Source organism: Mustelus asterias, chromosome 9 (genome assembly GCF_964213995.1).
Source record: "Mustelus asterias chromosome 9, sMusAst1.hap1.1, whole genome shotgun sequence".
Classification (NCBI taxonomy): Eukaryota; Metazoa; Chordata; class Chondrichthyes; order Carcharhiniformes; family Triakidae; genus Mustelus; species Mustelus asterias.
In genome coordinates this window covers 46,683,543-46,700,338 of record NC_135809.1, presented here as the reverse complement: position 1 = coordinate 46,700,338, position 16,796 = coordinate 46,683,543, and the positions used below count along the sequence as shown (strand labels likewise).

Sequence of the window (16,796 nt, the reverse complement as noted above, 5' to 3'; positions counted from 1 at the left end):
TGTGATGATACTGTGCCTTTAAGAAATATATTTATATCATATTTCTTGTAAGGTATTGCTTTAAGAGGCACTGTTTTGCTACAGGGGTTGATTTGTTTAGGGAAATCTTTAAAGTGGTAGCTGGGAGCAAAAGATAAGTATTCATTTTAGATGTGGAGTGTTTGTTTAAGCAGAGCTAATGCATTTGTGTTTACTTGGAGAGCATGTGTACGAGTGAGAGCATGTGTGAGAGAGAGAGTGTGCCAGAGATCTGGCATTTTGATTAAGTTGATTGACAGGGACAGCATCATGTGCTTAATGAAAGGAGCTAAGCTTGCAGGAAAGAAATATTGTTTTCAGTTTCATTTTAAAAACAAGGGGAGTTGCTGCTTAGATTGCCAGAAGAAAGCAGCATCTCTCTTTTACTTTGTCTTTGGAAAGACCTGTCTGAGAGTGCTAGGGCTGCAAGTATGCCTGTGTTTTGCTAACTAATTTTAAAGAGGGAATTTAAGTCCATAAGAAGAATATTGCTTGAATTGGAACTCATAGTGATAGGTTAGCAGTTAAGACTTGCATCTTGTCATGTTTAATTATTGTTCAATTGTTAAAGGTTAAGCTAATTCATTTGTTATAGTTAAACTGTGTTATTAAATAAAGTTTGTTTTGATAAAAGCTTCCCAGTTTGTCAGTAGAATCGCACCTAGAGTGAAACGTCCTAACCTCACACTAATGCCAAAATAGAAAATTGTTGGGGTCTAGTCTGGCTTCATAGTATACCTTGGGGTTTCTGAACTGGTACCCCTACATTGTGTTATTTATAGATATTTTGATACATATGTTGGCCAATGCAATTCATTTTGTTATCCCTCTCCTTTCACATACTGGCTTCCTTCTGTTTGCCTTGGCTTTGTTTCTTTTCATTCCCAGTTTCTGCACCAATTTGTGTCGGTGTATTCTTCATTCCTTTAGTGCCCATTTTCCTTTCTTCCACTGAAATTGTTGCAAGCCAGTGAAGAAATGAAAAGCAGTTCATCATCTTAGTAGTGAAAAAGGAAATAAATTTAGAGTTCTCCCTCCAAATATTACTGTGAACAGTTTACAATTGTGAACAGTTTATAATTGTGAAGAATTTATCATTGTTTACCCCTTCCCACCACATGTAGAGCCTGTTTTTCAGGATAGGTGCATGCCTTGAAATAAGTTTAGCTGATGTTTGCCATTATTGTCAGAACACCTGTACTCTTGCATCAACATCAATATTCTTCTCCAAAAGCAATACAGAAATATCTATGAGTGACAAATATTTTTTGGAAATGAATACAGAAAGTTCAGAAATACTCAGCAGATCAGGTAGCATCTGTGAAGAGAAAAACAAAGCTGTTCTGATGAACGATCATTAATCTGAAACATAGGCCAGGATGCTACGACCCTGCCATGGCGTGATCAGTGGGACCCCAATATTCCATCAGGCAGGAGGGACCATAAAATCCTGATCATTTAGCCTGTTTCTTTCTCCACAGAGGATCTCTGACCTGGTCGTTATTTCCAGTATTTTCTGTTTTGACTCAATATTCTACTCGTTGCTATCCTCTGATCTGCAACATCCATTATATCTTCAACTTTGCATCATGTTTACCATCTTCAATACTGTACAAGTTTTGAATTTCAAAACATTTAAGTTGTCAGAAGGTTCTAACCATACTCTTCAATATAAATAAAACTAGGCTATAATTTATATCAGAAGTCTTTTGCACCTAATGTCGTTTAATCTAAGTGACTAATTGGTAGGCATGACTCTGGTTGTATGCATTACCATTGTTAACATCTTGCATCCTTACTCCGTTACCAAAGTAAAAATTTTAAATGTTAATCAAAAGTTTAAAATTCCTTGCGTGATTTCAAACACAGAAGGCAATATCACAAATGTTGACAAAGCTTGTAAAGTCAGATTTATTGCAGAAAAATAATTTTTTCCCAAAACGTTAAGACAAACTTTAAATGAGAAAATATTTTCTTAATTTTACCCTTTCCATAGCCCAGTATATATTCATGGTATCAATCTTGATCAGCAAAGTTCACCTATGAAAGCTCAATTCACTTGTCCATCCCTGTGCATTACCTTATTTTCAATGAATCGAAACATGAATGTGTAAAAATAGCTAAATATTCATAGGTGAATTTTACTGATCACAATTTCCAGTCTTAGATTTCCAGTTATGGTTGAACATTTACTGCCCCTTCAAAGATTTCTGTGGTTTAAACCATGTTAGTTTACAAAGATTAGTATGGATATGGAATAACTTTAACTGATAGACAATCACCAATTGGAAGTGCATAATTTAATGATTTGTCTCCTTAATGCATGCCTGCCAAGTGGAATTCTGACACTCAAAGTTATGATGTGCTTGAAATAAAATAAATATATGCACTGAAAACAATGGTGGTTTTGGGAAGCTTGAATTTTATACTATATCGTTCACTATGTAATTTGCAGCATCACCAACATCTATCACAACGTATGAAACATGCCAGACTTATGAGCGACCAATAGCTTTTACCTCAAGATCTCGGAAACTATGGATTCAGTTCAAAGCTAATGAGGGAAACAGTGCCAAAGGATTTCAAGTTCCATATGTAACATATGATGGTAAGGAAACATGGAACTACTTTTTAAAAATTCTTTAATGGGATGTGTACATTGCTGTTAAGGCCAGCATTTCCATCCCCAACCCTAACTACCTTTGAACTGAGTGGCTGGCTAGGAAATTTCAGAGAGCAGGTAAAAGCCAACCACATTGCTGTGAACCTGTAGGCCAGACCGGGTAAGGATGGCAGATTTCCTTCCTTAAAGGACATTAGTGAATCAGATGGGTTTTTACAACAATCAATGAAAGTTTCATGGTCACCATTACTGAGATTAACCTTCAATTCCAGACTTTGTTATTAATTGAATTCAAATTTCACCAGCTGTCATGGTGGGATTTGAATCCAAATCCCCAGAGCATTGGCCTTGAGATTCCTAACATTCAGGTACTGCTGAGAAAGAGGATTAGAAGTAAGATGAGAGAAGGTGCTATCAATGGGGGATATGTATTGGCAAAAGTGTCTTGACTTACCATGGTAATATAATTGAAGCTCTTCCTAGACTTTGTGGCAATTCTTGGTCTTGTACACTGACTGTCTCATCCTTCCCATTGTATCATGCCCCTAATCGCCAACAGTTTTGCCTTTCTGGCCCTTACTACTGTTAAAAGTATTTCAATTGTTTATATTTTTTGGGCGGCACGGTAGCGCAGTGGTTAGCACTGCTGCTTCACAGCTCCAGGGTTCCGGGTTCGATTCCCGGCTCGGGTCACTGTCTGTGTGGAGTTTGCACATTCTCCTCGTGTCTGCGTGGGTTTCCTCCGGGTGCTCCGGTTTCCTCCCACAGTCCAAAGATGTGCGGGTTAGGTGGATTGGCCAGGTTAAAAAAAAATTGCCCCTTAGAGTCCTGAGATGCGTAGGTTAGAGGGATTAGCGGGTAAAATATGCGGGGGTAGGGCCTGGGTGGGATTGTGGTCGGTGCAGACTCGATGGGCCGAATGGCCTCCTTCTGCACTGTAGGGTTTCTATGATTTCTATGATTTCTATTCCACAGCTATAACCAGAAATGTGGGGAACCTTATAGTTGCTGAATCCCTGAGGCTGATGCTCCCTCTGTCTCCCTCCCTCTCTGTCAAAAAACTTGTGTCCCTTTGGCCACCCCTCCCTCACAGTGGTGGTATATCTGATCCAAAGCCACAATCTCTCCGAGGTGGACTTACCAGTTTAGCAATGTGGTTATGTGTGGGCTGTAGTCCTACCCGACAGTAAACCACCAATCAGAGAACAAAATCTAGCTCTGTGTCAAAAATTGGAAGCATGAGGGGAATGGGTAGTGCTGGGAGTTAGACACATTGCTACCTGCTTTGAAGTCCAGCCCAGAATAATGGGATAAGTGACTCTCTGTCTGCTGGCTATAAGTTAAAATGATTGTGTCAGTCCCTAACCTGTTCCCAAGAGTGAAATATACTTATAGCAAATAACTAATACGATGGCTAATGGGCACTAGTATTCTGATAAGTATATACTATTGAAAAAATGGTGTATTGTGAGGTGCTGTTTTCATTTTGGTTATGAAGCAGTGAGCTGGGATAGGGGACTTCAGCCTTGTTTCTTTCTCATGTGCCTGCAACAGAAAGTGAAAAGGGCAAACAGACATATAAAGGAGGAAAGAAGAACAAGTATCAGAGATTGCAAGGAACTGAAATGCCTTTTGTTTCTTTTAAAAACTACAATTAGGTTCAATCCTTGTTTCTGGCACCTTTAACTGGAAATTCGATGCAATCATTTTTTGAGATTGAGTCCTCAAAAACATGAGATGGAAAGGCACTTCTCATATTTTCTAACATCAGTAGTGATTGGTGATTGGGGATAGATGTTAGTGTATGCTCAGAGAGGAAAATACTTAAAACTTTTAAATCACCAGGGTATGTCCCTGTCTTTAGATGGAGCATGGAACTGCTTGGAATGACAGAGCTATTGTATTAGAGAACTGTTAGGAAACTCCCACGAATGAACTGCATTGATATCAGATTTTAAATAGCCTGTAAAACGCTTGAGTATTTGACAGAGACTGAGAACTGAAAGCAGTTAATAACATATAAAGAGTTGCCCGGTTTTAAAAGTACTGAAAATAAAGACGAATGTCTGGGAGCACTCTGAATCTGGAATAGACTTCTTGAGAAAGCAATTGGAGCTCCAGGAACATTCTGAGGTTAGAAGATGAACCTCCTCAATGACTCTGAATCTGGAAGATCCGCCTGTAGATGTTCCCTCACCCACTGCTGTGGTGTGCCGGGATCCAGGATTGCTGGCAGCCCCAGGTAAGTCAGTTCAGGTAAGTCCCACCATTTGCATGCCATGTTGTTCCAGATGTGTTTTGCCCCGGTGTGTTTTCCTGCAGGTGTTGCAGAGAATCGGGCATGAGTAGACGATCTTGGTCAGGCCTTCATCTGCATCCCATTAGTGGGATGCAAATCAGTTTCATGCCAACCTCTAGTGGGTTTCCTGATCTGCCGGGGCAGACACCAGCGGAATATACTGCAGGAAATGCACACCAGAGTAAAACCAATTTCTGGACCTGCTATTGAATTCTCCCTGCCCACCATTGAACCTGCCAACAGAGGCATGGGAAAATTCCACCCATAGCCTGATAGAGGAGGCAGTGGAGCAGTGATATTGTTGCTGGACCTGTAATCCAAGACCCAGGGCAATGCTCTGGGGACCCGGATTTGAATTGCACTCTGGCAGATGGTGAAATTTGAAGTCAACAAAAATCTGGAATTAAAAGTCTAATGATGACCATGAACCAAATGTCATAAAAACCCATCTGGGTTTGCTAATGTCCTTTTGGGAAGGAAATCTGCCTTACTTACCTGGTCTGGCCTACATGTGACTCCAGATGCACAACAATGTGGTTGACTCTTAAATGCCTTCTGAAACGGTTTAGCCAGCCACTCAGTTTAGTTAGGGATGAGCAACAAATGCTGGCAGGGATGCCCATGTCACATGAATGAATAAAAAAACCAAACAAGCTAGAAGGTAACTATGTTCACATGACTAGTGCCTACTCTGATTATTTTAACCTTCAGTGCAGTTTATACCTCCCATATGATTGTTATTGTCTAACTTGTGATGGGCAGAGAATGAAGGCGAGTGGAGTTTATCTGGTGTCTTGCTAAGCCATGCAGACCAATATGATCCTACAAAGCAATGTTGAATATAAGCCTGTGAATTAAAGATATTACCAATGCAATGTTATGGTTCTTTTAAAAATTAGAAAAATATATTTTTAAATTATCTATGTTTGCAAAAACTTAGTGAAAAAACATTCACCCAAATTATTTACTTATTAGTGTCACAAGTGAAGTAGGGTGTTGCTGTTTAATTATTTTTTTTCTTGACTAGAGGACTACCAGCAATTAATAGAAGACATTGTCAGAGATGGGCGTTTGTATGCTTCGGAGAATCACCAAGAAATTCTTAAAGTAAGCTTGCTGTTAAGAAGAAAAATTGTTCTAGAAGAGTGCTGTAGAAATTTAAGTTACCAATTCTAACAAGAAATGTTTTTCTTAATTGTGTCTTTTTTCAATATAGGACAAGAAATTGATCAAAGCACTCTTTGATGTATTGGCTCACCCTCAAAATTACTTCAAGTATACAGCGCAAGAATCAAAAGAAATGTTCCCCAGATCATTTATAAAGTTGCTGCGGTCCAAAGTGTCCAGATTCTTGAGGCCGTACAAATAGTTTTGCTGCTGGAGATGTTTAACATGTTGTTCTATTGCATTCTGAATAAAGAGGCAACCCTTCCTTCAACACTGGTGTCACACTTTCTCCTCAAAAGTTCTGTTTAATAGTCTTCGATTTTTACTTTAAGTATTTTTTCCATTCTTCCTTGGTGAAGAACCTATCCTAAAATGATATAATGTTCTACAAGCAGTTTTCCTGCTCACAGTCGATAATATTCCTCTGGAAGCAGAAAGAATTTAGGAAGCCTTGCGTGCATTCGGCCTTGGCTGTGAATCTGTACGCCGTGAATGCTTTCTGTCTTTTGTTATATGTTCAAAGAACAGTTGATTCTAACAGAAAATGATCTCTATTAAAAATATTTTCATTTTCAGTCTCTTCTACAGGAAAGAAGGTTAGATCCCGTAGAACAAAAACATTCTATCAGTATGTTGGAAAATAGCAAAAATTGGCAACTACCTGCAAAAGTATCAAAATGATGCAATAGAAATAAATAAAAAAGATGTAACTAATATTTGGAATTTTAATTGCACTTGAACTTTGTATTTGGAACAATTTAGAAAAAAAAATCTAAATTGTATTCTCCTTAGGTCTATGTCTTACCTAAAAAATACTCTTTCAATTGTATAAACTCGTAACTGTTCTTCAGAGATGAATCAGAATTGGAACAACTATTCTAATTTCCTGTACTGCGTGATCAGAGAAGAGAATATATAATCTTTCTTGCCTCTGATGCAGGTACACAAACTTTATTCTTTATATATATATATATTATATATATATTGTATACATATAATATATATATAAAGTTTTTCTTTAAAAGAAAAGAACGTTTTCCAAAATTGACACAGAATTTTGATGTTTACTTTTTATCATTTCTTGGGTGGAGGAGGAAGAAAAATGATTCCCCATATATTTTCTGATAACATAAGAATGTTGTGCTTGAATGATCAATAATCCTTCCCCCTCGTAAAGGAAATCAGTGTAGACAGTCTCGGCTCTTTTTGGTACAGCCATATTGGTTGTTTTTAGCAGAATAGATGAAGAGGTGGTGATAATTGGATACACACTGTTTCTTTTTCTTAAAAAAAAAGCAATGCATTCTCTTGTGTATTTATGCTACTGATTTAGTGCTGTAACGGTAGCAAAGCTACTGGCTGATATAGTAACTGGAATAGGCAGGTGTTCCTGTTAATCTGAAGTTTCATTGTCTGTACAGAACTGGAAGTGTTTTACAGATTCTTTTGTTTTTTTTTTCTCCCATTCTTAGGTTACTGGGTCTGATCGATACTATACCTAAGCTAAAAAAAATGTAGATGCTGCTTTATAAGCATTATTACCAATATGTAAATTATGTACAAATGTTGGCAATGTTTTCCATATGAAATTAAGTTAATATTTACTATGGTAGATAGAAAAAAAAGTTAAAATACAACTGTATAAACTGCAATAAGATTTTGTTACTTTATATAAATGGTTCTGGTCATAGACTTACAGTAAGGGATCCATACAGTTGTGTTAATACTACCAGTTTTATCATTGTAAACCATTGTAAATGTAACTTATAGCTCCACTCATTTTACTTTAACTACCTGGTCTTCTCTCTGTATTTAGTTTTCTTTTCTGTTAGACCTCTAAAGGAGGCACATAAAGGATTTTTGTTTGTTTAATCATTTTCATAATAAACCACAAAGATTACTTTAAAAGAAATTGTGTTCTTCTTAGAGATTGCTGGACCAGTGGACAGAATGTAAACCCAGGCCCAGATTTTAATCCACGTATCTAGTGACAGTGTTGGAGCAATTCCATCTCCGTGAACCCAACTTCAAAGAATGTCAGACCAAATGACAGCATTTCGGTCTGGGGTTAGCGGGCTATATTAGGGATCTGGGTGGGTGTTCCAAAAATAGTAAGGGGCTGGAGGCGGGCCCAGTGGGGCTGAGTGACTCAGGCGCAGATAAAAAGTTGGCCTTCAGAAAGAACCTTTGGCGAGATTGGTTGTCCATGGTGAAGCTTGTGCCTTTGAGGAGACATCATTGATTTGTCAGGTGAGTGGGAATTCTGTAAATGTGGTCCAACTGTTAACTGACCCCGGAACGCATTGCCTATCATTGGCTTTCTTTGGGGAAAAATGTAATTGTTGCTGTCTATTCAGTGTACTGTACTGAAGCACTGAAAGATACGTGGTGGATTCATAAGACACAGCCGTCGAGATGGCATTGTCTTGCTACCATGGGCTGGTACAGATATTAAGTAGTCATGTAGTTTGTTGCCAAGACTCAAGTGGATGAATGATGGACAGTTTCATGGTCATTATCCCATCCACTTGTCCTCTTGCCACCTATCTATCAGGATGCGCCCACACAGTTGACCCTTGATCAGATACCTCACAGCTGTACACTGTCAAGGCATTAAAGTGTGACAGTGAAAGGAGTAAACCAGTAGAGCTGTTGGTGGTTACGGAGCACAGCATGCTATCTTGGAGTCGCAGCTGCAACATGCTTGGCACCAAGCATTTGTGCAGAGCCATTTCCCCCACCACACCTTAACAGGAATAGAACATAGAACAGTACAGCACAGAACAGGCCCTTCGGCCCACGATGTTGTGCCGAGCTTTGTCTGAAACCCAGATCAAGCTATTTCCTCCCTATCATCCCGAAGTACTCCATGTGCCTATTCAATAGCTTCTTAAATGTTCCTAAAGTGTCTGACTCCACTATCCCTGCAGGCAGTCCATTCCACACCCCAACCACTCTCTGAGTAAAAAACCCACCTCGGACATCCTTCCTATATCTCCCACCATGAACCCTATAGTTATGCCCCCTAGTTACCGCTCCATTCACCCGAGGAAATAGTCTTTGAACGTTCACTCTTTCTATCCCCCTCATCATCTTATAAACCTCTATCAAGTCTCCTCTCAACCTCCTCCGCTCCAAAGAGAAAAGCCCAAGTTCCCTCAACCTTTCCTCATAAGACCTACCCTCCAAACCAGGCAGCATCCTGGTAAATCTCCTTTGCACTCTTTCCAGTGTCTCCACATTCTTCTTGTAGTGAGGTGACCAGAACTGCACACAATATTCCAAATGTGGTCTCACCAAGGTCCTGTACAGTTGCAGCATAACCCCACAGCTCTTAAACTCAAACCCCCTGTTAATGAACGCCAACACACTATAGGCCTTCTTCACGGCTCTATTCACTTGAGTGGCAACCTTCAGAGATCTATGGATATGAACCCCAAGATCTCTCTGTTCCTCCACATTCTTCAGAACCCTACCTTTGACCCTGTAATCCACATTTAAATTTGTCCTACCAAAATGAATCACCTCGCATTTGTCAGGGTTAAACTCCATTTGCCATTTTTCAGCCCAGCTCTGCATTCTATCTATATCTCTTTGCAGCCTACAACAGCCCTCCACCTCATCCACTACTCCACCAATCTTGGTGTCATCAGCAAATTTACTGATCCACCCTTCAGCCCCCTCCTCCAAGTCATTTATAAAAATTACAAATAGCAGAGGACCAAGCACTGATCCTTGTGGCACTCCGCTGGTAACCAGTTTCCAGTCTGAAAATTTTCCATCCACCACCACCCTCTGTCTTCGATCAGATAGCCAGTTACCTATCCAATCGGCCAAACTTCCCTCTATCCCACACATCCTTACTTTCTTCATAAGCCGACTGTGGGGGACTTTATCAAACGCCTTACTAAAATCCATGAATATGACATCAACTGCACTACCTTCATCTACACACTTAGTTACCTCCTCGAAAAATTCTATCAAATTTGTGAGGCAAGACTTGCCCTTCACAAATCCGTGCTGACTATCCCGGATTAAGCTGCATCTTTCTAAATGGTCGTAAATCCTATCCCTAAGGACCTTTTCCATCAACTTACCGACCACCGAAGTAAGACTAACCAGCCTATAATTACCAGGGTCATTTCTATTCCCTTTCTTAAACAGAGGAACCACATTCGCCACTCTCCAGTCCTCTGGCACCACCCCGTGGACAGTGAGGACGCAAAGATCAATGCCAAAGGCTCTGCTATCTAATCCCTTGCCTCCCAAAGAATCCTAGGATATATTTCATCAGGCCCAGGGGACTTATCAACTTTCAGTTTATTCAAAATTGCTAGTACATCTTCCCTCCGAACATCTACTTCCTCCAGCCTATCAGCCTGTGACACCATCTCTTCCTCAAAAACATGGCCCCTCTCCTTGGTGAACACCGAAGAAAAGTATTCGTTCATCACCTCCTATCTCTTCTGACTCCATGCACAAATTCCCACTGCCGTCCTTGACCGGCCCCAGCCTCACCCTGTATTCCTCACATAAGAGTAAAAAGCCTTGGGGTTTTCCTTGATCCGACCCGCCAAGGACTTCTCATGCCCCCTCCTAGCTCTCCTAAGCCCCTTTTTCAGCTCATTTCTTGCTAACTTGTAACCCTCCATCGAGCCAACTGAACCTTGTTTTCTCAACCTAACATACGCTTCCTTCTTCCTCTTGACAAGACATTCCACCTCTTTTGTGAACCATGGTTCCCTCACTCGGCCATTTCCTCTCTGCCTGGCAGGGACATACCTATCAAGGACACACAGTATTTGTTCCTTGAAAAAGTTCCACTTATCATTCGTGCCTTTGCCTGACAATTTTTGTTCCCATCCTATGCTTCCTAATTCCTGCCTGATTGCATCATAATTACCTCTCCCCCAATTGTAAACTATGCCCTGCCGTATGGCCCTCTCCCTCTCCATTGCAATAACAAAAGATACCGAATTGTGGTCACTATCTCCAAAGTGCTCTCCCACAACTAAATCCAACACTTGGCCCGGTTCATTTCCCATTACCAAATCCAATGTGGCCCCACCTCTTGTCGGCTTATCCACATATTGTGTCAGGAACCCCTCCTGCACACACTGCACAAAAACTGCCCCATCCGAACTATTCGACGTATAAAGGTTCCAATCAATATTTGGAAGGTTAAAGTCCCCCATGACAACTACCCTGTGACCTCCACACCTATCCATAATCTGCTTAGCAATTTCTTGCTCCACATCTCTATTACTATTTGGGGGCCTATAGTAAACTCCTAACAACGTGACCGCTCCTTTCCTATTCCTAACCTCAGCCCATATTACCTCTGTAGGCAGATCCCCTTCGAAATGCCTTTCTGCAGCCGTTACACTCTCCTTGATTAACAGTGCCACTCCTCCAACTCTTTTACCAGCTACCCTACACTTACTAAAACATCTATACCCCGGAACTTCCAACAACCATTCCTGTCCTTGTTCTACCCATGTCTCCGTAATGGCCACAACATCATAGTCCCAAGTGCCAATCCACGCCCCAAGTTCACCTACCTTATTTCGGATGCTCCTTGCATTGAAGTAGACACACTTCAACCCACCTTCTTGTCTGCTGGTACCCACCTTTGACCATGATACCCTTCCCAGTACCTCACTACACTCACTGACCTCCAGACTACAACTCCTTTTCCCATCCCCCTGACAAATTAGTTTAAATCCCCCCGAAGAGCCGAAGCAAATTTCCCTCCCAGGATATTGGTGCCCTTCTGGTTCAGGTGCACCCCGTCCTGTTGGTACAGGTCCCACCTTCCCCAGAAAGTGTTCCAATTATCCACATAGCTGAAACCCTCCCTCCTACACCATCCCTGCATCCATGTGTTTAACTGCACTCTCACCCTGTTCCTCAACTCGCTATCCCGTGGCACTGGCAACATACCAGAGATGACAACCTGTTTTGTCCTGGCTCTCAGCTTCTACCCAAGCTCCCTGAATTCCTGTTTTAAATCCCCGTCCCCTCTCTTACCTATGTCTTTGGTGCCGACGTGCACCACGACTTGTGACTGTTCCCCCTCCCCCTTTAGAATCCTGAAGACACGGTTGGAGATGTCACGGACCCTGGCATCCAGGAGGCAACATACCATCCGTGAGTCTCTCTTGTTGCCACAGAACCTCCTATCTATCCCTCTAACAAACAAGTCCCCAATAACTATAGCTCTACCGCTCTCCCCCTTTCCCTTCTGAGCCACAGGGACGGACTCAGCGCTGGCGATCTGCTCACTGCAGTTTACCACTGGTAGGTCACCCCCTCACCTGTATCCAAAGTGGATACTTGTTGCTAAGGGGAACGACCACAGGGGATCCCCGCACCGACTGCTTCCTCCCAGCCCCTCTCACTGTCACCCATCTATTTTCGTTCCCTAGAGCAACTATATCCCTGAAGCTTGTGTCTATGGCCCTCTCTGCCTCCCTGATGACCCTAAGCTCATCCAACTCCAGCTCCAGCTCCCTAACGCGGTTTTGGAGGAGCTGCAGATGGGTGCACCTCCCACAGGTGTAATCAGCAGGGACACTGACGGTGTCCCTCACCTCAAACATTCTGCAGGAGGTACATTGCACTGCCTTCACTTCCATCCCCTCCATATAACTTACTGCTACAAAGAAAAAGAATTGCTCCAATGGAACACTGAACCCTTTTTCCCCTTCCTCAGAGTGCACTGGGAAAGAACAAGGATTCAAAATTGAAGGGTAACAGAATGAATTTAAACCTGTCCTGTGTCGCCCGTTTCCGCCTAAGCCCTGCGAGCCAAAGCCCTTACAGCTCTCACTCTGCTTCCCACTCTCTCCACTGCCCGCTCCCGACGCTGCCCGCTGTATAGTGCGGCCTGCTTTTTATGTTCCAGTCGAACAAAGAGGTCGAACCCCCCAGGGAACTGACTTTTATAGTAAGAACTCAACCTCCCAGAATCCCCTTCAGCTGACGTCACTTCCCTTAGTTTAAAACCTTGAAAAAAGCCCGCGAAACAAACAAGGAATACAACAAATAAATAAATCAGTACTTTGCTTACCCTCTGCATTCCTGCTAAGAATCTCTCCCTCTCCGTCCTGCTCCAGTCGAACAAAGAGCCATTGATAATATGGGGCAAATGGTTAGTGTATGCAAGCACACAAAAATTGATGAGGGCATAGTAATCTGAATGGCTCAAGACATTTTTCACCTTACATTTTTATTGGTAGAATGTCACACAGAAGGGACGAAGGGATGGGTCCAGGTGTCCCACAGTTTTCTGACCAGCGCCTTCATGTTTTGGTGGAAGAGATCCAGATGAGGAGACCAGTTTTCTATCCTGCTGACCACCATAATGCCTCTGCAGCAATCAAGGCCTGGTTTGAAATATTTTTTGCTGATGCAAGCTCTGATTTCACATGATTTATTACAGTATATGACATAAAAGCAAACAGGGTTTAAAGAAAAACTAGGCTGTTGCTTAGCAACCAGGGGTCACTCTGGAACAGATAGACTTTTGAGTTAGTTGTAAGCTGGTGCCAGAAGAAGCTGGACAGGAGACAAGGGAACGGCAGAGAGTGGATTTCCCAAAAGAAAGTCCCACACAGTGAGTGGGGACAAAAGAATGTCTCAGGAGGGCAGTATAGTTAAAGGATCAAAGAACTAGAAGTTGAACAAAATCCTGTTCAGAAGTTTTCAAGTAAAAAGCAGGGTAAGTGCTCTGAATTCACGAGACAGTTGCAAAAACCAGATTTAAAGTTGACTAGGTGAGAAGCCAAACATTTGATTTAAATCAAAGATTTGGTGACACTTTCATTCGGTCTGAAAAGCAGTAGTATTCTGTTAGCGTGGTTGGATACTGGAGAGATGGCGTGGAAACTTGAATGCATATGGCGATCCAACCCAGTGGAATACTGAAAGGAGGTTGAAAACCTGAATGTGGATCCTTGGCAAAGGCATCCAAGAAAAAGCTTTGTTTGGGGGAAGATTCCAAGTGTGTTTTTTGAGAATGGTGTTTGGAAACCCTGAAATCGAAGTCAGAGTTCCAGCTGGTTCACGATGTATCAAGCATCTGGGGGGATTTGATGAGAAATCCTCAGAAGTTGTTTTGGGAAACATCTGTCATTTGGTTTCAGAGTGTGGAGTGTCTGACCACATTTCACCTATCGGTTTACATGGAGTGTACCTACTGAAAACATTAGAGTATAAGATAGATTTTGTAATTTGTGTTATCTTTACAATTCTGTATATATATATCTGTAAATTTATAGCTGGGGTGAAAGAGTATTGTATTATAGTTAATTTTTTCTGGTAAATAAATGTCTTATTCTTCTGTTAAAAGTCTTGTGGTTCCGTTCATCCATGTCTCTAAACAAAAAATAGTTAGGATCCATTGAGCTGGGGTCCACTCCGGGATCTGACTGTCCAGTGGTAACATCAGCTGGCATCATAGCAATGTTACTGGTAAATTTCCGCAAGAAATAACCTTAGCCGTACACGGGTGTCGGTGTGATAATTATATCTTTAATAAATACATTCTCATTTACATGGCTGGCTAAATCAATGCAGTCAATTATTCCATGAACGTCTGATTAATTTTTGGTCAATAGCACAGGGTCCAATGAAAAAAAAGATGGGAGTTCTTAAAATATAGTTTCCAAACTTTGAAAAGTGAAGAAATACAATATAAACTGGAATGGTACTGGATGGACACAATCAGCTATAATGTTGACAGTCTACAAATTCATCAGAAAGCTGTTACCATATCACTGCAAATGCAAGATTTTAAAATAGAGAAAACTGGGTGTAAACAGTTATCAGAGGAAAGCACGCAGAAACTCATTGTATGAGATCATTCCTTGTAGATGCTTGTCATAATAAGAAGACAGGTAGTAAAATTCCTCCTCAGTTATGTTGATGCCATATTGCCGCAGGACCTGCACAACAAAGGTTAAGAAATTGAGAACTCTGATTGAACATCTGTGGAAACTACGTTAATAATTGACGGATTAAAGGATCTGAAAATATTTTTGTCCATTTTTCAGGTGCTAAGCTACTTTAAGGCATCATTATTAAAATTAACACCATTATGACCACTGAGTCTTACTGCAGGTTAGGTTTCAGTTCATTTGCTAAACAGCAATCACAAACAATATAGTAAACTGACAGGTTGTGTTTTACTGGGAAGTACTATCACCCCATTTACAGTGTGCTATATCTACCAAGGTAAAACATTACTGGGCCTTCTTTTATAATACTACATTTGGCTGTTTGTACATGAACAAAAGGAAGCAGAGTGTTGCAAGCATTTCCTGGAAAATGGAGAGGTGATGAATGGAAAAGTGGAGACAAATTAACAGGAAAATAAGTTTTGAATAAAGCAATTATTGTATTTTTGGTTTTGTCTTTACAATACTCCAACACCATGACAAAAACACCTGTCATGGAAAGGTAAAAAAAAACAAGCTTATCAGCCTATATTCAGGAATGTCAACATCAAAGCAAAACAGCCAACTATTCTGTTGAAATAAACTTCCAGCCTCACTGTTCTCAACAGAACCCAGTCTTATTTTAAAATCAGAACACAAACCTGTCTAAATTGAAAAAGTGAGATGTACCCACTCCCAACGTCATCGTAGGCTTTGAAAGTCCGCCGTATTAGCTTCCAACATTTTGTTAAACATGGCTGGATCCGCATCATTAAGTTAGTAAATATCTCATGTTCTGTTCCAGGATTCATCTGTAAGAGAGAATCTCCTGTAACCAAATTGAAATGAGCCTCTGTGATTGGGCCCCACAGGAATAAAACTATTTGAAAAGGTGGCGTGAAGAGTGGAGCAAAAAGATCTACAGGTTAGGTGGATTGGCTATGCTAAGTTGCCCTTTAGTATCCAAAGATGTGTAGGTTAGGTGGAACAGTCATGTTAAAAGCAAGGGGTTATGGGAATAGGGTGGAAGGGAGGGCCTGGGTAAGATGCTGTTTTGGCGAGTCGGTGCAGACTCAATGGGCTGAATGGCCTCTTTCTGCACTGTAAAGATTCTAAGGTTCTAATGTGGCCAGGTCACATCAGAGGAAAAAACATAAAGTTCCATAATGGTAACAACTTTCCTCTTGCTTCACAAGCTGCTAATGTGATCAGCTCTCCTGGCTAAATAGTTTCCTACGGAACTGAAGGGAAAGGCAAAGAGCCTAGCAGCTGGTCACTTGCCCACTCAACTTCAACACATCCATATCCAGAGGAGAAAATTGAGAGGAAAGAGGGAAAGAAATGAAATGGCTAGAATTATGATAGAAGACTGTGAGAGAGGGGCAGAAAGTAATTATTTCACAGGCAAAAGTCTACTTCATTTCTCAGTTACAATTTGTGCAGTCCTGCACTTGCAATGGAAAAGGTCAATGAGAAGATTTTACTTAGCATAAATGGAACAAAAAACTGAAAAATGGGACTGCATCACTGCGCCATTGCAGCAATATATGTTTTTACTCTATAGAGTTTTCTTTACACATTGCAATCAATGATGATTTATATCATCTTGATCACTATGTCAAAACTATTTGTTATAGCCTTGTGCATGCTTTATTCTTTGGCCTCAGTGCAAGTTTTGTCAGCTGTACGTTTGGTATAAAATGCTAGAAAAGGTATCCCAGTCGAATACATCCCACCAGAATGTGACACA

The 16,796-nt window shown here is 41.0% G+C and overlaps 1 protein-coding gene across 3 annotated transcripts in view; it reads left to right on the top strand.

Moving 5' to 3' along the window:
- The window catches only part of scube1 (signal peptide, CUB domain, EGF-like 1), a 279,156-nt gene extending 271,205 nt beyond the window's left edge, over positions 1-7,951 (top strand). For all 3 annotated transcript variants that reach the window (XM_078220129.1, XM_078220128.1, XM_078220127.1), the window contains 3 exons: positions 2,474-2,626; positions 5,968-6,047; positions 6,157-7,951. In XM_078220129.1, coding sequence (XP_078076255.1) covers positions 2,474-2,626; positions 5,968-6,047; positions 6,157-6,309 — 386 coding nt within the window. In that variant the 3' untranslated portion in view covers positions 6,310-7,951. The remainder of the gene's footprint in view (positions 1-2,473; positions 2,627-5,967; positions 6,048-6,156) is intronic.
- The last annotated feature ends 8,845 nt before the right edge of the window (positions 7,952-16,796 follow it).